The sequence below is a fragment of the Phyllostomus hastatus genome, unplaced genomic scaffold (assembly GCF_019186645.2).
Source record: "Phyllostomus hastatus isolate PE091 unplaced genomic scaffold, TTU_PhHast_1.1 phas_contig_148, whole genome shotgun sequence".
Classification (NCBI taxonomy): Eukaryota; Metazoa; Chordata; class Mammalia; order Chiroptera; family Phyllostomidae; genus Phyllostomus; species Phyllostomus hastatus.
Genome location: NW_025333607.1, coordinates 2,060,294 through 2,086,327, shown reverse-complemented (window position 1 = coordinate 2,086,327; position 26,034 = coordinate 2,060,294). Strand labels below are relative to the sequence as shown.

General features: G+C 44.7%; 1 protein-coding gene across 6 annotated transcripts in view; it reads left to right on the top strand.

Moving 5' to 3' along the window:
- RYR2 (ryanodine receptor 2) overlaps nucleotides 1-26,034 on the top strand; it is a 540,637-nt gene that overhangs the window by 205,490 nt on the left and 309,113 nt on the right. For all 6 annotated transcript variants that reach the window (XM_045860807.1, XM_045860777.1, XM_045860769.1 and 3 more), the window contains 6 exons: nucleotides 3,999-4,013; nucleotides 10,663-10,737; nucleotides 13,898-13,976; nucleotides 16,403-16,515; nucleotides 21,555-21,654; nucleotides 22,771-22,867. In XM_045860807.1, the coding sequence (XP_045716763.1) occupies nucleotides 3,999-4,013; nucleotides 10,663-10,737; nucleotides 13,898-13,976; nucleotides 16,403-16,515; nucleotides 21,555-21,654; nucleotides 22,771-22,867 (479 nt within the window). The remainder of the gene's footprint in view (nucleotides 1-3,998; nucleotides 4,014-10,662; nucleotides 10,738-13,897; nucleotides 13,977-16,402; nucleotides 16,516-21,554; nucleotides 21,655-22,770; nucleotides 22,868-26,034) is intronic.

Genomic DNA, 26,034 nt, shown 5'->3' with positions numbered 1-26,034 from the left:
CTTACTCACACATTTATGTAGCTCAGTGACTGATAAACATGTGTCATAGGGTTAAAATCCAAGGATTTGTAGTAGCTTATCAGATGCGCTTTTTCCTTTATCCTTTGAGAAAGAACTAGGTAATTATATAGTACGCTCGAAAGAAAAGGCAGTACATAGTTGTTGACAGGTGGAAAAAGACAATAGTCACTACCAGTCTGGGCCCAAAATATTGTGATTCTTTTTAGCTGAGGCCAGGCAGCTTAGTTGATTAGAGTATTACCCTGACCCGCCAAGGTTGTGGGTTTGATCCCTGGTCAGGGCACATATAAGAAGCAACCAATGAATGCATACGTAAGTGGGGGGAAATTTTTTCTCTCTCTCCCCCGCAAAAATCAATAAAAAAAAAAGACTCTCTTGTGCAGTGCTGGAGGTAAGGGATATTGCCGCGGGCCGTCATTACTTGTAAAATTCCTCCTTTAGGGGACAGTTGCTCATTCAGGACTGCTGGCTCAGCTTCTAGATGCTTTGGGGCTTCCACCACCAACGTGTGTGTCACCGGTGCAATCCTAGGTATTTTCAGTGAGGACCCTAGAAGACGAAGCATGTACAGGGATATTTTTATCAGAAGAGAAGTAGTTGAGGTTTTCCACAGATGTGTATCCAGATATACTGTTGAGTAGTGTGTATTGGTAGATGCTTGGAACTTGAAGTAGTTAATCTTTGGTTTCTTTTGCCCTCTAAAATTGGTTGGGAGCATCATTAGTCATTGTTAATTTAAAACAGCCACCAACAAATCCAGGTCTTTGTGGTGAAATGACTCCTTTTCCTAACATAATGAAGTCCAGCAGGCCATCCCCACTTGTAAGGAGAGGCTGTCAGCTGGAGGAGTAAGGAGAACCCTGGCAGCTCGATGCGTGGGGAGGACAGAGGACGAAGAAGCTAGCGATGGGCGCTTTGTGTGCGAGGTTGGGCATTTACTTAGGGCCCTTGAGCCAGAACCTCGCCCTGGTCTGTTGTCACGTTTGGCCACGCCTTCCTTCTCATAGTCCCCAAGTGTGTGTCTTGTCTCCTTGTTGCTCATTTCTCTTTTAAAAATAATTTCTGAGATGATATTTTGGTAAAGGTTCATTAAAACCTTCTCTAAACCACACTCTGTCCTCACCAAACCATCCTTTGCACCACAACCCTCTCCCTTTTGCTCAGTATGTTTCTAAACCTCACAATAAACCTGACTGTGAACCTGACTCTACCATAACTCGTCCTCACCTAGTTGTCATCAGAACTATTAGATTCACCCCAAACTGCATCCTCACTTTCACCTGAACTCACAATCTCGTCCTAACCTTTGTTCTAATTTCACACTGCACTTTCATTCTAATCTGAACACATTAATGTTCACAGTAATTATGGCCCTAACTTCACCGTAACTCTTACCCTTGTCTTTACCCTAACATTAACCCACAAAAATTTCTTCTAAGACAAATCCACACACAGAATATTAATGTTTTAATGACTTGTAATCTCATGCCACTGAAGTAACAGTTAAAAATCTTCAGGGTTGGACTGAGAGGTGTAATTAAGTGGAGGAGCTTTTTACATCACCTGAGTTACTGTTTCTCTGTGGCAGCAGCAGGTGGAATATAATTAACGTCTAATGTTTGATGACAAGTTTCAGAATGAAGTATTGCTATTTGGTTTTTCTACTCATAATCATTTGCGTATGCTAAGACAATGCTTGAGGCCCTTCAGATCTGCCAGGTCATGTGGCACAGGCTCCTTTTTGTCACCCTCCAGACCCCCAGGGCCAGCTGTGTCTGAGTTCAACAGGAAGCTGCTTCCGTCTGGTTTTCGTACTGGCGTTGCACATTGGGGTTATGCCCCCATCTCTTGCTCTCATTTCAGGCTTCATCTGACCTGTCACTTCCCAAGTAAACTAAATTGGGACATTGAGTATAAAAAAGCCGTTTGCAATTTTAGCCTAAAATGACTGAAGTTCTCCCTTTGTGTTTCTGTGTAAATGGATCATTCTCCTAGAACTTCTGAGGTGGAACGCTGGGTCAGATCCTGTGCCGGGGCTCTGCCTGTGTTTACGGCCTTTCGGGTCTTCAGGGCCGTCCGTTCTGTGTCTGTCTGCTGAAATGCGGGCTCTTATCTAATGAAAATTTCATGAGGAAAATAAATTAATTAATTCCTTTATTACACTGTGAGCATAAAAATGCTATTCTTTATACCTAAATTGAGGCTGTTTTCTTCAATACTTAACTTTATGCATGGGTTTCATTTTTTTAAATCATGGCATCAACTGTTAAAGAATTTTTGTACTTTTTCTGTTGCCCTTTTTCATAACTATGTACAGTTTACATTGAGATTAAAATAATATATGTATACTCTTTGTTTCAATGCATCTTGCTTTCTTGCCCTTCAGTGACCTCTTCTGAAAATCTTACAATGTTAGAACTTGGTTAATACCTACCACTTAGGCGAACTTGACCAATAGGTAGCTTATATAAAAAGTAATGCCACAAATAATCCTTTCATGTTGTTGATTATCTTTTGAAAGTATTGTGTCTTTTGCATGTGCTGTTTTTCTGTCTTGCAAAAAATGCTATCCAAGTCTTTGCTAATTGCTGGAAGTCACTGTTTTACTGTCACCTATGATACACTCTGCCCGCAGTAGTACACACCTAAGACATTCCGAATTCTCAGTGACTCCACGTCCATTTTCTACTCAGTGCAGTTCCAAAGTGGCTCAGCCTGGGTGGGCGACAGAGTCAGACTGAGAACATTTCTGAAAGAAAAGTCTCCAAACCTGGGGCAGTGTGATCTCGTGAAGAAGCATCTGTTATAAACCATGTTCTGTAGCAAAATGTTGGAGCTCTGTTTTTCTTTGCTCTGAGAGTTAAAATGATTTTTCTTAATTCTCCATTTGGAGAATCTGCCTCACTAGTGGTCACACGCAGGCATGTGATTGTTCAGTTTCAACAGGGACTTTAACCTCCTGACGTTGCTTATCACTGACGTCAGCTGCAGGCGTGTAACTGAGCAGCCTGCGTTGTCTGAGCTTAACATGGTATGGTTCTTGACAGTTTTTCCTTAAACTTATGATATTAAAAGTGAAAAAAGTCAGTCCCAGTAGAATTGCTGTTGAGTCATATACACATCACCCTGTGTTTCTGTTCCAGGGAACCAGCAGTGGCATCTGTGAGTGTGTAGGTCAGAAAACACGCTGTTTTCTGTAAAATTAGGGTGGGCCTGTGTGTCTCTTCTCTCTAGGACTTAGGTGCTTGTGACAACTACATTTTAGCCCTAAGTTTGCACAAGTAGTGTCATGTTTTCTTCTTAGTTCTTTTTCATCTGTGTATATCGCCTAGGAATAGGTCAAAGGAACTTTATGGACATAAAGAAAAACAAAGGGATATATGCACATATTAGGTTATGTAGAAGAAAAATAGCTACTATATCATGAGAAAAAGTTGTGTCATTTAGAGACAAAAGTTTTGTGATTTTTCTTTGAATTCACATCTCACATCCTGTAGTGTCTAGGGAACTGCTCAAGGTCATTTTCATCGCAGCACGTTGGTTATGATCTACTGTGTTCCTAATCCACTGTTTTTGCTAAAATGAGTTGTGTTGCCATTTATCTCACTCTGATTTTAAACCAAAGATGAAATGAAAAAGTTTTAAAAGCATTTCCACAGTATAATTTTAAGATTGTATTTTTGTATTGTTTTGGTGTTTAGCTATGTTGTATAGTGAATCACACATTAAGGTAGAACAGCATGTTTTCACAGAAAAAGGAAGAACTAATGTAAAAACATCAGAGTTTTGCTTGCTCCTGTTTTTATCTGCCTGTAGTTAACACTCAGTTTTGTTTTAAAAACACAGTGAATGTGTTTTTGTGTGTTCATTGTTCACATAGCTCCACTTAGAAACCTTTACAAATAAGGATATTTTAAAGTAAGTCTTTGAAATAGTATGCATTTAATATTTTTTTCTCTTTTTCTATGCCCCTACAGAAATTCATGATGAAGGTAAGACATTATATCATCTGTTATATGTGTTACACTTTGTACATTTTAAGTTTGGTTTAATTTTTGAATTCATGGCACTTCACATTTTAAAGTTTTAGAAATTAAAGCAAACTTGGGAACTTTTAAATTTAAATGAATCAATCATACATTTAAATTTGTCAACTTAAACAGCATTTGACATCTTTATGTCATACTATAGCATATTAAGTTTATTTTTTAAATTTATTGGGGTGATATTGATTAATGAAGTTATATAGGCTTCAGATACAACTCTGTAACACATGATCCGCATACTGTATGTTCACCACCCCAAGTGAAGTCTCCTTCCATCACCGTTTATACCCTTTACCCTCTTCTGCGCCCCCCACCCCCTTTCCCTCTGGTTGTCACCATGCTGTTGTGTCTACAGCCAGTGTTAAGAATTTTCCCATTAAAACACTTTCTTCCATCTCTCTTCATTTAGCATTTTCACTGTGGGGATTACGTTAGCTGTTTTGTGTTTGAGCACTTCTACATGAATACATTAGAAAATTTGTACACTGGGAAACTAGAAGAGGCACCAAGAAGCTACTAGAGAATGACTTACTTGGGAAGAATCAAAGACACTTTAACTCCTTTTCACTTTTCAGCCACATAGAAAATAGCAAGGTTTGAGAAGGAGACAGGTGAAAGGAGAGTAGAACACATGGTCGTGTCACTGAAGGAATATAGTGGAAGAGGGGAGTGGGATGTCGTTATTTGGGCCAAAAAGTACCAAGTTTTTGTTTCAGTTTTTGTACCTGCTACTTGTCTCATAGAACATTCACAACATTTTATTTTTGATCCTAAAAGTCAAGTAACAATGTATAGAGAAATTATTCAGTTAATAAAGTCTTAATGTAACTTTAAAAATTTTAAAAGATACCAACACTGAAAAGTATTAAATCAAAATTCAGGTGTAGATTTAAGAGGCTGCTTAGGAGAAAAGGAAGCAATTAGTTTATGTCAGTTTGAGCTGTGGGGCTAAGTGTGTCACACACACTTGACCCAACTCTGGACTGGGCTTCCTGAGGCTGCAGACAACTGGGTGTCCACACGGACAGCAAGAGGCTCACAGCTTGGATGGGGTGGTGGGGCAGGGCTGAGATTTGTAGCATCTTTCAACAGGGCCGCAGCACATTTTCCAGATTTCAATGACTCCAGCTACATTGTTTCAGCAGAGAACACTATGGTTATATTGGAAGGCTTAAAGGACAGCAAAGCTCATTTGGACACACCATGAAACAAGGGTTTGGGTTGGGAGACTGTTACAAACAGCAGCCAACACATGGATATGTCCTCTCCTTGCACATATTGATACATGAGTAATGAAATTGGGTTTGAAAAAATTCAGTCTTTTTGCTATGTCTGCATTCACTGCCCTCGTTCAGTGGTCTCGCCCTGTCCCCGGGGAGAGCTCTGCAGTTCAAACTAACCTAAACTACTTGCTCACCCCGGGGAGGAGGGTGGGCGCAACAGTTGCCAGAAACACAGATTTCAGGCTCTTCAAGACAGCAGGTTCACATAAAAATCAATGCAGTTAGAGGGATGATGCAGAATCCGCTCCAACCAGCTGGTATACCTAAGACAACATAATTAGGCTCTGATTCCTGTCACCGCAAGGCCAGAGCTAATTGCTGGGTTTTCACACCTGCCTTGGATTGTCTGGAAAGGTTCCGGTGTGACTGACTAAGCAGAGGGTATCTGCATTCAATTGTAAGACTATAAACCACTGAAAAGGAAAAAATGCTCCATTTCCTTTAGCTTTCCCCTTTCAGTCATGATTTGCTTGGGGTTTCATACCTGGACAGGTGTGGTTTATAGCCTGCTAGGACCAGACAGACACTTCCTTGTGGTGGGGCCCCATTTCTGCTGCTGTCAGTCCTGCGCAGGCCTGCCTGCACCCTCAGGGTCTTGGTTAAACTGTGTGGCAGGGAAGTTGTCCAGGCTGAGGGGCCGGCGATGATGTGCAGCTGGGCCTCACAAACATTTATTTTGCCTGGAGGCAGATTCTCATTAGTTATTAGACTCATCCTGGGAACCTGTGGTGATTTGCTAGTGAAGGTGGCGTGTCCCTGCTTTAAGGGACCCAGGGGACCAGAATGCCAAGCTGAGCAGTTTGGTGCTACTCCTGACGGTCCCTGCTGTTCACCTTGGTGCAAGAAGGTCTCTCCCAGGGGGTGGCAAATTTACACAGGAGGAGGCTTTTTCGTTTTCCCCCCTGAAACAACGTACTACCCAAGGATTACTCTCAGCATTAACGTTTGAAGGTAAACTTCCATGTCGGGGCACTATGAGAGAAGTGCTCTAAGACAGTTTCCTGTTTGCTGTCTGCTGTTTTTGATTTTGGGGGTATGGTTCAGTTTTTCCCACAGCAATAAAACACCTTTTAAGAGTTCATCCTCCTACATCTAAGGTGGCGTGTTATGAGCTAGTAGGCAAGGATACAGAAAAGTTTGCACATAGAGTCTAGTTTATTTTTTAGGAATCTCTCTAATACTAAGGACCTGGAATTATGAGAAATACCTTACATTAACAACATAGCATTGTTGTGCAGAAAAGAGTGATTAGATAATCAGAAAACCTTAAAATATTTCGATGTTGTATAGTTAGCAAATTAATTTTAATGTAATACTAGAGATGTTAATATGCAAATGTGTAATACAAGCATGTATTTTAAAAAAACAGCCAAAAAACCCCCAAAACAACAGAAATACAGACCTATAATTTTCATGTGTATATAAACCTCTTCAGTTGATTTTAGTCAGAACCATTCTGCTTTTATGTATTATTATACTTTGGCTGGTGCATTGTAAGCTTACAACAGTAAAATCCCAAGTGCAGCTGCAGTAGTCCAGTTCATCCCCCGCCCCCCAGAGAAGGATGACAGATGAGTACCCAGTGCCCAGCGGCTGTGTGTGACTCCAGATCAGTGGAAGTATAGAAGCACTTCCGTCAAAACTGCTGCTCACAGTGTGGGTCCGCACTCTGGGCCGTTTCCGCTGCACCCTGGGACACTAGTGGTGGCGGAGTGCCTGTCGACACACAATCGGTATTGTGGAGAACTCGAGGTGAGGTTCAGAATACAGACGGCATGTTGCTTAGACGGCATGTTTTTTAGTGTATTCTGGACTTGTCATTCCACGTATAGTTCATGGGTTTGTGTTTTTAGACTGTTCTGTGACATTAACCCTTTTGGTCATCTCACACAGTGGGACCAAACCCACCTACAGATCTGAAAACAATTTTTAACTGCTATTTTTTAAAAGTCCAGTTTTACCCTTTATTAAATGATGCTTGACTCTGCAGGACCAGAAGCACTTAGAGGGAGGAGTGTTGAAAATGCTGATTGTGGCTTTTCCCCCAAGAGGGCAAAAACCTCTTAGCCTAGACGCCCACGATGTGTGGGACCCAGCAGTCCTGCAAAGCTGGCCGGGGGCTCAGTTCCATCACCGGGCTGTGCAGGACTGGCGACAGGTCCCTGGGGACACCACAGGCTCAGCTGGTCACAGCCTGGTAGCAGGGGCAGGTGGACTGACGTTTCATTAGCAGGGGCAGATAGGTCTGGGTCACACATTGAAATGTAACGACATGTAGGTTCCAGGTAATGTTTCTGCGTGGAGGGCCTGATAACCCATTATGGGGTTGGAGGTATTGGGGAATGGACAGAGAATTAGTTCTCAGACTTTCATCTCTTTTGCTGATAGTGTGCAAATAGCTTGAAGGAGATTACACGGGACTCAGTATATCAGTGTTGAATGAATGAATAAGGCAAGAGACAGACGGCGAGTTTATTACTTCTACCACTCTCAGCGCAGGCCTTGTACTCTCAGTCAGTAGACACCCATACGTCTTTTTTGAATAAATAGGAAAGAACGTTTTTTTGTGTGTGTGATATTTACTGGGGAATTAGCAGGACTGAAGTCTTGATGGCATTACTGGAAACCAAAGGCTTATTTTTGTTACGTAAAACATAATTTCCTAATTCTCCTTTTTATTGGTACAATTGAAAGCACTGATTACTTTGCTCATGTTTTAGATCCCAAAGAACAATTAACATGTTAACTTCCAAAATCACCAAAATTTTTTTTCTGAAGTGTGATCTGGAAGGCAGGACAGTCTCAGGCTCGCTGCCCCATTAGCCTGATCGACTGGAATCTCATCAGACCTTGTGGGCTCCCCACAGGCCAGTGTGGCCTTGTTGCTGTGTGCTCCCAGGGCTTGGTGTGGGTGGCCAGAGGAAAGACGGGCCCTGCTCCCAGGGGCAGAATCCCTCTGCTCTTGATGCAGCTGCCGCCCAGCAGTGGTAGCTGTCTCCTCACTGAGAGTGTGCGGGAGTGTGCCCTGTCCCGCGTGAAACAGGATGTCATCGAATCTTGGAGAAGTCACCCCAGAAGTGGTAACCATCTTCAGAAAGTATCAGCAGTTCTGCATATCCGAGGAATGCTGTAAATATAGGGTGAGGCTAAAGTAGGGTTACAGTTTTCTTATGGCAAATAATACTATAATAAATATCATACAAGGATAAACGCCGAGTTTTATACATTTGCCCTGCCCTGTATTTATTCACTTAAGTTGCAGCAGGGACCGGCCACATGTAACAGGAAAATTGACACAATGTATCAAATCAAAAAGCACAGGGAAGAACTCCTCTGGGTTCATCCCCACACACAATTCATTCAATCAGTGTTTGCTGAATGAATGAAGTTAGCCAGCTGGCCCAAGAGTAGAAATCCCACATTTTATTTTTCTGGAAACAGTCAGTTAGATCCATATTTAAAACGACAAGTTAGAAGAAGAGTACTGCAGCCCACGTGACAGAGATTGCATCGCTTTGCGGTGACAGTGACACAGTAACAGTCTAGTGTGGGTTATGTGCATGCTTTTACCAGCTCTGTTAAAACCAAATCAGGCATAATTAGCCTGTAAGTGGTAAGGAAATCTCCAGTTAAAATCTATAATTGTCTAATTCTGTAAAATCTATAGTTGGAAGGAAATTTAGACACTACAATGTCTCTCTCACCTCAGCCAGTTTTGACATTTTTACATGTGTTCATGTGAACCCGTGAAGTGTGTGGGCATGTTACCATGAACACGTGAACTGCACGGACAGAGCCCCGGAGTGAGAGCAGCCCCAGCCCTTCCCAGCTGAGTCTGTGTTGTGAGTGCCCTGTTCGGCTGCTGTGACCATCGGCGGGAGGGGAGTCGCCGGGCTTTGTGGCTTTGGAGCTTGTGTCTCGTGGGGAAAGTTAAGCTCCCGGCACAGCGTGTGAATCGGGGAAGGCGAAGATCGCCGTTCCTGGACACAGTGAATTAGACGTGCCGCAGGAAGCGACAGCGCTCCCCAAAGAGGCCGAGTTTCGAGGAGAGGACGACTTCGGAATGTAGACTCCCTCTTTTTCCCTCAGCATGTGAAGAAGCGAGTTTCCTATTGTTTTAAAAGCAGTTTTTCTTAGAATTTTAATAACTTCATCTATTTTAAGAATGGTTCTGAGGTCTTTCAAGCATAACATGGAAATAAAGTTATTTTAAGAAATCATTTGGAGAAATTGGGAGGGTTGTATTTAGAAGAGATTTTCTTATCTCTAGTCAGAAAAGACGGAATGGTATTGATGTTAAAGTGCTGACTCTGCATTTCTTAAGGTGCCCGTCAGAGTCAGCTGTCGTCAGTCCCACCCTTGAGACCCCCAAAGACCCTTCTCCTTCAGGAGACACTGCAGCCCCTTGGTGACTTTCTGGGCCTCCTGCCATCATACCCACTGCTGTGGTCCAGGTCCCTTCCTCTTTTCTCAACACCTGGACGTGCAAACCATGACACCTTGACTCTCGGTCCTCCCCCTGAGGATGGGGCTCCGCACCTTGGTTTCCCACTCACCAAAGGTTTATTGAGTGCTCTGTGCTGATGGCTCAGCTCCTTGTTCTTGAGGAGCTCATGGTCTGGTCCAGAAGACAAAGGTGCTCATGGTGCACAGTGATGCAGAGAAAGGTGCTTATGGTGCACAGTCTGGTCCAGAAGAGAAAGGTGCTTATGGTGTCAGGTGCTGTGCGTACCTGGGCTGCAGGTGCCGTGTGCACCTGCAGTGGCAGGAGTACTGAGGGAAATCAGATGAAACTTCCTACAGGAGGTAGCCTTGAATCTCAGTTTTAAGGCGCAGTTTATAGGGTAGAAAAGACCACGGGGGGGATGTCGTGTTCTAAGACACCGGCAGGAGGGCAGTGTGGCGTGTGCAGGGCTGGGAGAGTGCATATTCGTCAGAGCAGGGGGTGTGGGAGGCAGCTAGAAAGGGCTGCAACTGAATGTCCCTTGCACGGCTGCCGTGACCAAAGTGCCGTCGCCGCTGCCCGATGCAGACCACAATGCAGTGGGATATGCAGGCAGTGAAGAACTAGGACTCAGTAACCACGAGTCCTGCTGAGTATTTACTGACACCTGCTCGTTCTCCCAGAGCTGCTCGGTCACCTGCTTGCCTGTGGTGCAGGTGGACACGATAGCCTCGGTCGTCTCTGCACAGCACTCTGTTGGCTGCCATGCCCTTAGCTGCTCCCCAGGAGTGTGAGACCTTGTTATTGACTTAGCTAAGTTTGCTGCTTTGGTTTTCTTTTCCTGTTGACCCTTTCTCCTCGCCCCCAGACTGCTCAAGGCGGTGGTCACCGGACGCTCCTCTACGGCCACGCCATCCTGCTACGCCATTCCTATAGCGGCATGGTGAGTGCCCTGCACAGCGGGCCTGGTGCAGCTGCACCCTGTGGGGTTTCCCGTTCATGGGGCAGGGGGGTGGGGGGGTTAGCCTATGTGGCCTTCAGGTCCTTTGACCCCGTTGTGGTATGGCTTCTGTGGTTGGTGTCTCATGCTCGTTAGACTAGTTTATCAAACTAGTGAGAGGTAAAATAAATTGTGGAAAAGCTGTTCTCACTTCTGTCGTCGTTTTGCACAATTTCCTTATTAAAGAGTTAAAGAGTTTCTACTGAAAGGTAATATTAAAAATGGGCCCCTGAGTTCCCCTGTCAATTTTCCACTAACTTCCTGTCCTTCCCAACTGGTGTTCTCCGCCCTCCCCCACGTCCGCCCCTCTTTCAGCCAGTCGTCCTCACGGCCCGTTGAGCACCTCCCGGGCTTCGACTCCACTGCACCTGCGTGTTGTATGTGCTTGTAACTTTTATGCTTACATGTATAAAACATGTAACACATACAACAGTTTCATCTATTTTAAAGCCTCCTTTTAATTATACAAACAATACATATTTATTCTGTAAGATTTGGAAATGACACAAGAAATAATTTTTCATGATCACACTAATGAGAGAAAATGGTCAAAGGAACTTTAAAAAAGTCAGTCTTTCCCTAAATTTTTTTACATAGTTGAGATCTTACTTCATAATCAAATTTATATCCTGATTTTTTTGCATATTATTACAGCCCAAACATTATCCATGTTATTTAAACTATCTGTCAACCTGATTTTAGTGACTACATGATAGTCCAATATCTGGAAGTGTAATATAATTGATTATTTATTTTAAAAAGAAGGCAATTCTCAAATGATCTCAGTGATTCCAGAGCAGGAGACTGAGCATGCCCTCCACACCAGTAATCACAACAATAAGAATAACAGAAACTACACACACCCCCCCCAGACTGGCCATCTCCATCATTAACATTGATGTGAAATGTCTGGTTAATAAGACTCAGGAGGACAGGGAAAATACAGATATGAATTTAATAAGTACTTAGTAATTTTCTTTAGCATGTAGTAGTATCACATAAACAGCTCAAGTAAGAAAAACTATGATCATCTTAACAGGTGCTGAAAAAGGTTTTAATAAGATTCAACATCCATTTCTAATAAAATAGCATTGATGGTTATTTCCTCAATGATAAAGAAAGTATCAGTCAGATCAGTAACCAACATCATACTTACTGTGAGACACTGAAGCCATTCTTGGCCACACAAAAACAAACAAAAATGAAGGAAGACAAGACTGGGCTACTTCACATTGTGTGGAAGCCTTGGCCAACGTAGCAAGGCATGGAATACAACAAAGGAAACATTTGGTTGAACACAGTGGCTGGACACCAGGCCAGCAGATAGAATAACCTGTTTGTGGCCCTGGCTGCACATCACAGTTGGTTCACTTGGTTGAAATGTTGTCCCGATGCACCAAGGTTGCCGATTTGATCCCCAGTCAGGGCACAGGGCATGTACAACAAGCAACCAATGAATGTATTAATAAGTGGAACAACAAGTTGATGATATATGCTTGCTCTCTCTGCCTTAAAAAACTTGTTTACCTATAGCAATCACACATTAGAACCTTGTGGAAAGAATTCCATCTTCACTAGAAATCAAAACACACACTGCATGAAATAGTGAGTGTGAGGTTCTGTTTCAGAAGGTGCCCTCTGTGCACAGCAGACATGAAGAGCCTGGGCCTGGCTGGAGGACCTGGGTCAGGCTTGCTCCCACAGGCTGTCCAGCCTTGGGTGCCCCACTGTCCCTCTTCAAGCCTCCAACTGCATCTGAAAGTTCCATCCATTCATCCAGTCAGTATCATTTAGCACCTACTGTGTGCTAGGCGCTGTTCTAGGTGCTAGGTGCTATTCTAGGTGCTGGGCGCTGTTCTAGGTGCTGGGTGTAGTTCTAGGTGCTGGGTGTAACAGTAAATAGACAAGCCTTTGCCCTCTTGGAACTTGATTAACACAGAATAATTATAGTAACGCTTGATTAAACCACAGCTTCACGGGGGCTGTGGGCAGTAGAGGCGGGGTGTGCAAGTTAACAGTGACAGCGGCAATGTTACTGAGAAATGTTACAGAAGCCTTTAATAGGGATCACTTTATGTTTCTGCCTGGGAAGTCAGTATTATAAAATTGTTACTTTGCCTCGCATAAATTTAGATATTTAGTATGTTTAGATTCAAGTCCATAGTCACAATCGCACTTCTCTGCTGGTTGAGTGCGTGGGAGGCCTGGGAGCATCTCTCCTACAACTCTGGGAGCCAATGCTTCACAGCCGGGGACAGAATCGGGCCAGCTTCCCTTTACATCCCCGGGACACCAACTGCCAGCTCAACTGTCCTTGGCCATTCCTCTCACAGAGCCCCCTGAGTGGACCCTCTTGCACAGGAAGATTTTGAGAGTCTGGGTGGCTCGGTACCTAACATTGTCTCGGGCAGTTTGCAGGGTCCCCTCCTTGCTGGTGCGTGTGGTTGGTGCAGACAGTGGTGCGTCTGGACCTCACACCTGTTCACCTCTGCCCCTCATTACTGTGACACTCAGCAAGGTCTCCGAGGTTAGGGTGGGGAGAGGGGAGGTGGCCTGAAAAATTAGCCTAAGCTTGGTGTTCAAGAATGAGTTAGGAACACTGAAGGGAGTAGGAGAAGTAGGGAGATGATGGTGTTGCATGAATGACTTTTGGAATTAAAAGTAAATGAAAGACCACCCACATGATAAAAGGTCACGCAGGGAGGCGGTGTATTGCACACCTGTCTCAGCACTGGGTGGGTCTCAGAGAGTTGAACTTAAAAGATGGAAGCACAACTGGAAGATAGAAGTGAGTAGTTTTTGAGTTTCCCTCAAGGAGAAGATCTGTGTCAGGTCAGGTTCTGCTTCTGCTTGTGGTCGCGGATGTCCCATGTGGAGGAGGTTTGCAGACAGCCCGCTCCTGGCCTTTCACCCACGGCACGCGTCTCCCCCATCATTCTGCGGTGGGGAGGACGTGTGCCCTGCCCTCCCCACGGAGACCCAGACTTTGAGCAGATTTGAAGGGGGGCCCCACAGCAGGGACAGACTGACTCCAGATCCTGTCAGAGTTACCCTGGGCGGGACCACAGGTGTGTAATGACAGCCCCGATTCTGTGTCCTTCAGTACCTGTGCTGCCTGTCCACCTCCCGGTCTTCCACTGACAAACTGGCCTTCGACGTCGGCTTGCAAGAGGACACAACAGGTGAGTCCGCGATTGAACTGGGTCGAAAGCCAGGAGACCCGGTGATGGTTTTCATGGACAGAGCCAGAAAAAGCGCACAACTGCCTGTGGGAGGTTTAGTACGAGGAAGATGCGCGTGCTGTATTCATGGCTCAGGCATTCCCGCAGAATGAGCCAGATGTTCAAACTGAGCCGCAGACCTTATTCTTCCGAAGGCTTTGATGGAAAGAGCAGTGCTTACTCCAGGCCTTACTGGCTGTTGACCGTATTAACGGCCCCGGTTAGCTTGTGAAGTATTGCTGCGTGTCTTTATCTGTTGTCTTCCATCTTAAAATGTTTTTAAGTAACATAGTGTCAACGTTCAAACACAGCATTAAGTGACATATCTATCCAAATAGACAAAAATGTGACACAGCTTTACATTTTTTTGAAAAAAATGTATATTTACAAGTTCTTTTCCAGAGAATCAAGGTAGGAGAGCATAAGCTTTATTTTTGTTTTGGTTCTCAGTGTTCTGACTTTACGCTTTATATACCTCTGTGCAATTTGGCTATTTTATCTTTTACAGTGAGCATGAATGACTCCTGTATGTTATTAAAAATAAATAAAAGACCAAGGGGAACAAAGAATGGAAGGAAATAGCACAATTCTCATTAAGCCATTCATTTCGTGGGTGGGATCCAGCCACCCCTCACATACCCTCTTCTTTTTGAAATACTTTCCGGTTGTCCAGGTTTTTCACAGACTACAAGTGGATAAAAATAAAGCTATATTTGCCAACTTAATTTTTTAAATAGACCAACACACTGCCTTTTACACAAAATTCGAAGATTCCCAGGCACCAAATAGATAAATGTATTATTACTTCTATTCTGTTTTTTTTGTAGGCTCAGACATTTCTCTGTATTTTTGCTAGTTTTTTGAGGTCTTCTCATTGTAATTAGTTTACTCCAGCACACAGTTACATGAAAAAGCAAGTCCTCAGTTCTCTCTCTCATAAGTGTTCTACACGCTGAGATGATGACAAAATACTGAAACAGCAGGCAGCCCAGTGCTGCCCCTGCCTCAGGGCCTCCTGCCACCTTCCCTGAGCTCTAGCTGCTCTGAGTATGGAGTTTCTATTATTCTGCCGTTTGTCATGTGCTGGCCTCGACCAGACCTAGACTCACAGGCAGGTGGCATTTCTCCCTTGTTTGGTGATGTGCCCCAGCTCCTAAAGCAACGATGGACAGATAGTGGGTGCTTCATAAATGTTTGAGCGAATGAATGAAAAATTCCCTACAACTCAAAAAATGTGAATTGAGTACAGTGTGAGTAAGGAATTCTGCAAGGTGCCATTCAAGTAAGACTGCGGTTTGTGTAAGAAAAGCAGCCGTGATCACAGCTTGCATATGGCCTCCAAGCATGCTTGAGAAATGGTATTTGCTGATTCATTTACTCACTTATGCAGAAGGAATTCCTACTGAGTGCCCGCACATTAAAAACAAGCATGATAGTATCCGGGGTTTCAAAGTCCGACAAGCTGAATGTGCAAGGGCCCTGCTGGTGTGGCACTTGCACTCTGGCACTGGGGGATCAGAGAGAAGAAAAAAATCAGTGTTACGGAAAAATAATGAAGCTGGGCAAAGGGAGAGAATGCAGATTACTAGATAACATATCACTGAAGCCATTCACATTTTTGGATAGAACTTATATTTGTGTTTTAAAAGGAACTGTGAACAGACTGAAGAATTGAATGGTAATGCATATCTTAGGTACTAGCACAGAAAAGTGAAAAATGAGTCTGTAGCTCATGAGGCTTATGCATGACTAGTTCTAGAAGAAAGTATTTGATTATACTCAGATATTTTTATAATGTATCTTTCTATAATGGGGTTCTTTTTTACCCTTAATACAAACAAACACGTTTTAAAACAAGAACGTAAAATAAGGCACAGGATAGTAAAGTTTAGATGACAGCAGCTGTGCCCATGTAAATCAGCCTCCCCTAGAAAGTAGAGTCCTTTAAACCGTTACCATGTCACATCACAAAACCCCGAGTCCTTCTGAAAGTCAAGTGTCAGAAACTAGATATTATCACACAGCAACACGCACAGTGCACTGACATGTGGTTTTCTAACAAATGAAGTCAGGTTTGCGGGACTGGTGGATTTGGCCTTATGTTAGTGTAGACAATCAATCTTCCCAAAATGTCACAGCCAGTTCTGTGACAAGCATTTTGGTACATCTTAGCCTAATTTAATTTGCCCTCCTTCTTTCGATTTTCATGGTTAGAGATTAAGTGGCATTACATTTCAAATTCCTGAAGGTGGTGTGAATAGGACAATTTTCTTTTAAGGAGGCTGACTCTGAAGACGTGTTTTATTTCCCTCTTTGTTTTGGAGTCATTGGCCAAGCATGTGGGCTTTAAACTCAGTACCTCCTCTGTGTTGCTCGCCCTTCTGCAGGTGAGGCTTGCTGGTGGACCATCCACCCCGCCTCCAAGCAGCGGTCGGAAGGAGAGAAGGTGCGCGTTGGTGATGACCTCATCCTAGTGAGTGTGTCCTCTGAAAGGTACTTGGTAAGTGTGGGAAGGGGGCACGGACTTGGTGAGATGACAAAGGACATGCTCATGAAACTCTCTTTTCCAGTTTGGATTTCAGATTATCTGGAAGGTTGCTTAGAAACAAACGTGCATCTCCATTTGACGAGAGGGAAGTGACTCCCCAGATAGGGAGGGGCGGTGGTGTGTGGAAGTGCCGCTCACCTGCCCACGTAGGCTGGTGTCCTGTGCGCCTGGACGGCGTGCTCCTGGAGTGGCTGGTGCCTGCTCCCGGGTCATGTTGTTGAAGCTCTCCACACAGTTTATCAGGGATTGAGGAGTCTGCAGGCTCTACTGCAGCCAGTGTGAGGGCTGCATCAGTGTGGCTGCGACTCCTGATTTGGACACTGATGAAATCAAATTCTTACATGAGAAGTACTTGCCATGTTAAGAAAGGAGAAACAGATAAAATCTTAAAAAGTTGGAGTCTCTCATTGACATTGCATTGTTTCAAAAGGTAGGGGCTGGAAATGGGAGAAGGAAGACAAGTTTATGTTTAATCATTGAAGATATTTTTAATTTTGTGGTGAAACCAGTATATATTTAAACTTACTTAGTGCAGTGTATTTTTTACTAAAGAAGAATCATATACAGCAGTTTGCAGATTGAAATCAATGGAAGGATGAAAGATGCCAATGTAAAATATTATCATTATTTAGAAACTATTTATTTTCCATTGGCCTCATTTCTGTGTTGTTTAAGAGTTTGTGGGTAAACAGCTTAATGCCACTTGGTGGTGGTTCTGGCGCGTCTGGTGGCTTGAGCTGTGGGGTACAGGTGGCCTTCAGTGGGGGTTGGGGACTTTGTTCAAGGCACCTGTGCCTTCAGACCAGACTGTCCTGTGGGTGGAACAGCAGCGACTAGCAAAGCATAGTTTTTATTTTGAGGTTGAAAAGTAATTGGACAGAGGTAAAAAGGGGTGCTGTAAAATGTCTGTGAGACCGCAGCGGACGGTAGTTGAGACAGTTAGAAATAGAGCGTGCTGCTGTTGTGCCCAATGGGCTCTCGAGCCCGTGTTCCCACTGTCCCCATCAAGGTCTCCCACACATCCACCCCCCACTCGGTGTGAGCCCTGGTGTCACGGAGCCTCCTGGGGCCTCAGTTTCCTCATCTGCACGGGCTAATAAAGGACCTAGCTCACAGGGAGGTAAAAGGATGGAATGCTTCCAGCCAAGTAAGACTCTGCCCTGTGAACAGCACAAGTATTCGTAATGCTCAGTAAGTTGCAGTTGTTACGAGGGAGATCTATGCCAGTTCAGGGTGTTTGAGGAAGCTGTGGATGTTCAGGCAAAAGAAAAGAGGAAGCCGGGAAGGGAGGAGCAGAGGGTCTTACAGCTGATTTCAAATGAAGGTCTGTCTGTGAGAGCGAGGTGCCTGTGCTGAGAAGTGCTGAGTGGTTAAAAAACTGGTAAATTCGTTAAAACTGAGGACTGAAAAGAAACATTTTCAGTCATCGACTTTTAAGTTCTCGGTCTTTCGTGTCTATTGAACCCTGGTCCAGTTTTCCTGCACTGACAGCGATGGTTAAAGATCTAATTGTGAACTTGCCACTGTCAGGTGCTGCCCTGATTGGAGCTGATTTGAGGGGCTGGTCTTGGTCGTGTCCTGGGGGAGAGCCTGGTGCAGGGGAGTGGGCGCTGGGCCCCAGGCACCGCCTCTGCTTGTCCCCCCTGCTGCTTCTGTGCTCAGACTCTGCCCCCCGTTGCCTAGGAGTAAGGGGTCTTACACTGGGAATGGCTGTAAACCACCTATCCAGATGGTATCTTGTTTCATCTTGCTGTTTCATATTCTAATATGAAATGAGATCTTTATTCTCTTTGCAGCAATATCCAAGAAGAAAAATAATTCCTTTGGAACCATTTGCTGTTGTGTCAAAGGCTTTCTATAAATAATGTGGCAGTGTACATGGGTGCACATGTTTCTCCGAATCAATGTTTTTGTTTTCTTTGGATAAACACCCACAAGTGGAATTGCTGGATCCTACGGTAGTTCTATTTTTAAATTTTTGAGGTAACTCCATACTGTTTTGCATAGTGGCTGCACCAACTTACATTCCCACCACTAGTGCAGAGGGTCCCCTTTTCTCCACATCCTCGCCAGCACTTGTTGTTTGTTGATTTATTGGTGACAGCCATTCTGACGGGTGTGAGGTAGTATCCTGTTGTGGTTTTGATTTGCATTTCCCTGGTGATGAGTGATGTTGAGCATCTTTTTATGTAACTTGTTGGCCACTTGTAATATCTTCTTTGGAAAAATGTGTATTTAGGGCCCCCCCCCCTTTTTAATTGGATTATCATCATCATCATCATTTTTTTGCTATCGAGTTGTATTGAGTACTTTAATATCTTGGATTTAAACCCGTTATTGGATGTATGATTTGCAAATATATTCTCTCATTGTAGGTTGCCTTTTCATTTTGTTGATGGTTTCCTTTGCTGTTGAAAAGCTTTTTAGTTAGATATAGTCCCATTTATTTATTTTTGCTTTTGTTCCCCTTATGTATATTCCTACCTAACTTGACAGACGTAACTTGACCTTGGCTTGACTCAGAGTTCCCTTTGCTGCTTAAGCATGAAAACTAAATAGAAGCATTTAAAATCATTATGCCTAGAGAAGGTTCTCTTGAGAAGAGTGGACATTGTTTAGAATTGTATGGTGTAATATGTTCTTAAAGACACTTTTGGACTTTCTCCCGCAGACTGAAATCTTTAGGCTTTTATGGTTCTATCACGTTTATTTTTTCGCTGCCTAAAGTATAGGACCCTTGATCTGTCACCTCCTCACCGGCAGGCCCTCCCTCCCTGTGTGCCAGTACGTGCCATGAGCCCACGGCCAGTCCGCTCCCCTGTTGTCCTTGCGTCTCTGCCCTTTGGGGGCACCTTCTCTTTGTCACACCGGTCCCCTGTCGGAGCCTCTCAGAAGGCCAGCAAGGCCCATCCGCTTCCAATGATGAGGTTTCTGGTGAATTAAAAATGAAAAGCTTCAAAGTGGTTCTACAACAATTTTGACATGTTTTAAATACTTACACTTAGCAAGTTAACATTATCAATACGCACACCAAAATCCGACATACATGCAGATGTATTTGGAGACGACATATCTAAGTATATAAAGGGGAGGCTGGGGCGACCCTGCTGGCTCTCCAAGCCCTCACCCCCATGACACCCCATCTCACCCGTGGAAATGCCACTTGCCCTCCAGCCCTAGGGCCAGGACCTCTGTCTCAGGTGGGCTGGCTGAAGTTTCCTCTCTTCTCAACTCCTGTAGCGCTTTGGTTACAACTCACCCACTGTTCTCTAATATTGCGTTGTAGTCTTCTGTGCATATCACTTTCCCTTGTGGATTCCAAGCACCTCTGGGGTGCAGAGGGTGTTCTATTCATATAATAGTGTATTCAGTGAACCATGATGAATGAACAAATGAAGATTATCTATTTATTTGTCACAATATGTCAAAACTAAAAATTTCACTGTTGGTGTTTGGACCTACCTGTTCATGGTCTGGTGAGAGCCATATGATTTTAAAGAAAGTTTTCTGTGCGTGTGCTGTTACTTTGGCTCAGGTCATTAAAATAGGTGCATTTGTGGAACAATGTAAAATATTTCTTTAGGTTTATGCTGCTTCGCTTTGAAGATTTTGGTTTCTGCACATCTTTGTTTATTGAATAACATTACTAGGCTGTGAACCTGTGTCAGACAGCTCACGTGACGGAGAGAGAAAGATACACTAAATCACATTATGTGATGATAGCTATGAAGGAAAAATATTCTCCTGGTTTGTGGAAGCAGAAGCATGGGATTTATTTGTAAATAGAGAATTTTAACAATCAAGGAGTCTCAGCTGGCATTACACTTAAGGATGTGGTGAGGTGGTAGAAAGGCAGGTAGCTGGCTGAGAGGCTGGTCAAAGCAGTTTATAACTAAGGCTGGTCAATCAGCTGCTAAACTTGAGTCTTATTGATTGGAAAAATTATTGGTAAGATAACAACATGGATGTCAAAAAATTATTGGTTTTGTTTTGAAGAGAAAGGTATTGAAATACCTGCTTTGCTACTGACTTGCAAGTAGCATCTTTAGGTGGAAGGGGCTCCTGGGGTGTCGCAAGGCCTGTGGAGTTCACCATGGGGTGACGCCAGGCTGCAATGCTCCTCACTCCGTTGGGGTGTCCAGTTTCTGGGAATGTTCGTGGACAGTTCCAGTCTTTGAAAGTGTTGACTGTCCTTGGCATTGGAAACTATCACAGAATCATGGCGAGAATACTGGGGATGGCCACTAAAATGACCCTAAGAACACAGGTGCTTGTTCCATGTGTGTCTGAACTGCTAGAGGCAGCCAGGGTGTGATTAGCAAAATAATTGAGGCATTTGGCTGTAAAATTCCAGAGCAGTTATGCTATTTTGTTATTCTTTATTTGTCATTTGAGAACTCATTATGGGTATCAAAGATATTAAAAGTGTTGTTTTAATACATTTTTATTTTTAAGAAGGAAAATGTGAAATTTGTAATGTATGAATTTTGGAGGAAATGGTCAGGTCTTAGGTACCTATTGGGAAACATCACCATCTAACGACCATTGTGTCAAATTGCAGATAAAGTCCCTAAAGGGCCTGGTGAAACTGGGACATTGGTCCTGTGACTTCACCTACTTCACTGTCAAAGAAAAATCAGTGTGATACACACAAAACTTGTTATAATTTCAGTGGTAAGTACCCACTGGCTGTACAATTTTGTCCATTCGTAAGGCTTAAAACAAAATAATCTATCTTGGTGAGTAAATTTATTTTACTGTATTCATTTGTGTGTTTTCTGATTAGTGGCTTACGTTAATAACTCTTAGACTGAAGGTGGAGAATACCCAGAGTCAAACAGAAACTCCGACTTTTCCCTGCTTATCTCTTTATTTCTGGGTGATGGTCTGGGTGCACAGCTCCAGGCTGGCGTGCTGGGTTGAGTGGGCAGAAGCACGTGTGCAGCGAGAGTGCCGGGCGCGGCCGTGACCTCTCTTTTCCTCCCCTGCAGCACCTGTCCTATGGCGGCAGCAGCTTCCACGTGGATGCGGCTTTCCAGCAGACTCTCTGGAGCGTGGCCCCGATCAGCTCAGGAAGTGAAGCGGCCCAAGGTAAGTCCTCCCCTCCAGTGAGATGGTTTGTCCTTGATGCAGGGCTGAAGGTCATCTCCACAAGTGTGATAATGAGCTGACTGTTAGGGAGAGCTTTTGTGTCAAAACATTCTGTTACATAGGTGCTGACATTTAAGACCCTTGTGCAGATTGGTATTTAAAAGTGAAGTTTGTGTTAGGACTTACCTTTCCTTATTTTTATGCTACGGTTAACTTTAAAACTGGTGTGTGTTTTATGTGCTAGCTTTCTAGGGGTTACTTTCTCCAGTGTTTTGGCCCCCGGGATATTGCTCAGTTAGGCTCCTGTCAGGATTTCACACACAGTGGAGAGCTATGCAGCTGAAAGAAAGAAGGAAGTCCTACCTTTCTGACAGCACAGATGGGACTGGAGACTATTACGCTAAGTGAGATAAGCCAGTTGGAGAAAGACAAATACCATATAACCTCACCTATAAGTGGAATCTAATGAATGAAATAAACTAATGAGAAAAATAGAACCAGAGACGCGGAAACAGGGAACAGACTGATAGCTGTAGGAGGGGATGGGGGAGAGGCGAATGGTGGAAGGAAGGGGAAGGGACTAGTCAAAGCACCTGTATGAATGACTCATGGACACAGACAACAGAGAGTGGAGTGACTGGGTGAGAGGGGCAGGCTGGGTGGAGGGGACCAAAAGGGGAAAAAAGATATTGGGACAACTGTAATAGAATAAACAATAAATTAAATGACTTAATTTAGAACAAAAATTATATTTAGGATAAAAAAAGATCTCCCATCTTCCAGCGCAGGTGACTCGGAGCTGGGTCACAGCAGTGCTTGTGCATTAGGGTTTGTTCTGATTACTGCCACCTGTGCACGTACAACTCTGAGCCTAGCCACGCGTCTGTGTTTCGTGGGGGTGTATGGGGCTGAGGAGGTGTTTCCAGTGGGAAGGTCACTAACCAGGGCTTGGGGCCTGGAGGCAGCAGGCAGGTGGCCCTGTCCACCCCTGAGGTTGGGCCTGAAGCCTCGCCTGTCTCTCTGCCTGTCTCTCTGCCAGTGAAAACAGAGGGTGGGGCCCGGTGATCGTCCCAGCAGTGTGACGGTTCATGTGTGACTGCGTTTCTGCCCTCACAGGGTATCTGATCGGTGGGGACGTCCTCCGGCTGCTGCATGGACACATGGACGAATGCCTCACTGTCCCCTCAGGAGAGCATGGGGAGGAACAGCGCAGGTGGGTGACGAGCCTGGCGCCGTGGAGCCCGGTGCCACTGAGCCCTGTGGTTCCTCACCTTGATGCAATGTTTAAACCGAGGGTGTGTCTGTTTAGGCCACTAGCATAGCAGAAAGGGGGCCACTAACGTCATCTGTCCCCTGAGTACTCATTTGTTGGCCTGCTTAGAACTTCTTCCTCATGTTATGTTTTTATTACCCATCAGTAGACTTGCTGAAAAAAATTAAAGCACGCTAAGAACCATTGAAGTAAATAAGCCGAGTTGGAGGAGTGAATGCATTAAACAAACTACTGAAAGCTTCAGTTGATGTTCCTTAGTTTTGATTAATTCTTGTTCTGGAACATTTGGTCTTGAGTTCAGATTCAAGAGCAGAATTCTCAACTTACACCAAAGTGTAGGATGTTTTTCTGTTACCTCCCATTTGTGGCCACAGATAATAGAATTGACCGCTTTCCCTAATATTTTACATGATTATAGTACCCCTCTCATGTTAGTATTTGGCTTTAGGCCAAGGTTGATGTAGTCTGGATCATTGACATATCTGGATCATTAGGGAAAGTGCACAATTACTACAAAAACAGAGCAATTTCTGGGATGGTTCAAATGCTCTGCTTTGCTGCATGATTCATGGGTGAACATAGTAAGTTTATTACGTAAGTAAGAGGTCACTGTGGGAGAAGGCGTTGTCTGGACCATTTATTATGCATCTTTAAGTTGGGGGATATATCTCATAATATTAACATATGCATTTAGGTAACTTATTTAGTAAGTATTTCTTTTTGTAATTTAAAGATATACACAGGGACCATTTGGGAAGTTATTAGTTGTTAGCTAGTTGCTCACCTGGGAAAGGTCCCTGAGATCTGGGGGCTTGTCTTATCTGTGCCACCCTGAGGACCTAGCTTATAATGAAACAAAGCCTGGATTGCAGTGCCTGGAAAAGTCCCAAAACTGGAAACACTGCTTTTAGCAGGTTTGGAAGCAGGTGCTGGAGGTGTTGACAGCATTTGTGTAAAAGAAGAGAGGGAGTTCAGAAGGCAGATGGTTTGAGGAATGAATTCCAAACAGAAGAAAGAGCCAACGACTCCAAGGGGCGGCAGAGTGCTCCAGGAACAGCCATGGTTCTAGCGGAATCTGGGGACGATGGGGTGAAGGTGAGAGTCAGCGGAGAGAGCAGTCCAGGCCTCTCCAGGCTGCTCTGCCCCCAGCTGGTTAGGAATGGGTGGGGTCTGGGGTGAGGCGGTCAGGCCCTGTTTAAAGGCACAGCCCTGAGGGGCAGGAGGGCTCCAGTCAGAGGTGGGAAGGCTCTGAATCTGGGAGACTCACCAGGAGAGGGCCATTGTCCTTATCCATGTGGGCGACAGTGAGGAAGTCAACCTGGGGAGTGGCCTCCGGGATGCAGTGGGGCCTGGAGCAGGGATGGTAAGGCCAGACGGATGGCCTCAACAGTGTAGGGATGCATGAGGTGTGTGCTGTGGGCACTGGCATGGGATCCAGGGCAGCTGGAGGCTCTGGTGCATAGAGGAGATGAGGCTGAAGGCTGGAGGAGGTGGGCAGGCTGGGGCAGAGGGTGTTTGGACATGGTGAACAAAGAGGCCCTTGAGGCGTCATGCAGGAAATCAGAGCGTTTGAGTCTTGGACTCAGACAGAGCCAGGGTTGGAGCTTGATCTAGAGTACATGGGGAGCATGGAGCGGATGGGATGCATGAGCTGAAACTGGGGAGAGCATGTCAATCTGGCATTGCTTCAGAAAGGCTGCAAAGCCTCCGATGGCCCAAGCAGAGAGGATGACGACGGGTGGGCAGGCAAGAAGTCCTCAGGACTTGGAATGACTGGGTGGTCTGTGCTGGGAACAGAGGAGAGGCACCTCCATGGTCGGTGCCATGGTGGTGCGTGCAGACGGGGGCAGGGTGAGGCTAAGCCACAGCCTGTGATATGCTGAGTGACTCCCATAGACGGAGTGGTCTTGACCCTCTTCTCTTTCTGCAGACAGGGGGAGGCTTCTAGTGAAGGCAAAGGCCAGTTGTGCGCAGTGTGCTGGTGACTTTGTTTCTGTAAGTGCCCTTTTCCTCTCTGTGAAGTATGGACAGGTACCCCGCAGCGGCTGCTTCATACGGTGGTTGTGAACATTCAGTGAGAACATGGCCTGTGATGTGCTTATGCTTATGAAGAAATCAGCACAGTTTTGTTGTTATTACTGTTTAGACATAAGAGCAGCCTTTAGTCAGATGCAGAAAAGTTGGAGGCACCCCAGGCATGTGGGTGGCGGCCCCAGAGAGCAGAGATGTCAGGGGGTGAGACACTGACTGTGTCTGAACAAGCCTCGGGTGCTTCTGTGGTGAGCCAGGCTCACAGGGATGGGTGAGCATGGTTTTGTTTAAATAGTTGGATGTTTTCATTTTCAAATAAGAATATTCCGTGTCAGATCCCAGACTGCTTGCCTGAGCTCGCTGGCAGGGGCCGCAGGTGCCCACCTCCTGAGCACACTCCCCTTAGCCCTGCAGACAGCTGGCTGTCACTGCAGAGAAAACCGGGGGGTTGAAAACATTTTGATGTTGTTCTGCACCCACTCTCCCATCGCATACACGTGAAAGTCTGCCCCTCCGGTAATGTCCTTGAGGCAATATTGATAATTTCTGGGTCACAATGAGGTTGATGTTCTTGAAGGGAAATACTGAAGTTGAATCGGGTTTGTTGTGAGAGGCAGTGGACTTGTAAGGAGAGGGTCAGAGTGACCTTTAGTAATTTGGGAACACGGTGTCCTGACTGCTGTGTCCGTTCCATCGACAGTTGCAGAATGTGCATAACTATGGGATTGAAACCGCGCTTGAACGGTGGGCTCTACACCTGCAGACACAAGTGGTTGTCTCCAACTTCCCCCTCACATGGGGTTTCTGTGTGCATGTGTTGCCTTTGCTCTCTCGTGCAAGTACTAAAAACGTTGTTCCAATGAAGAGCACGCATGTCATGATTAAATGGAATTAGATGGGAGAACAACGCCTACCAAATAGCTTAGTTTTCCTGATGCTTCCTGCTCATATTCCTTTTATGGGTTAAATTCTGACACGCTGCTGGAATACAGCACTACTAGTGTTTTAAGTTTCTTGAGATTTTTCCAGGAAGACATATGGCTGTAAATCACTGGTAGACAACCTGTCCAAACAAC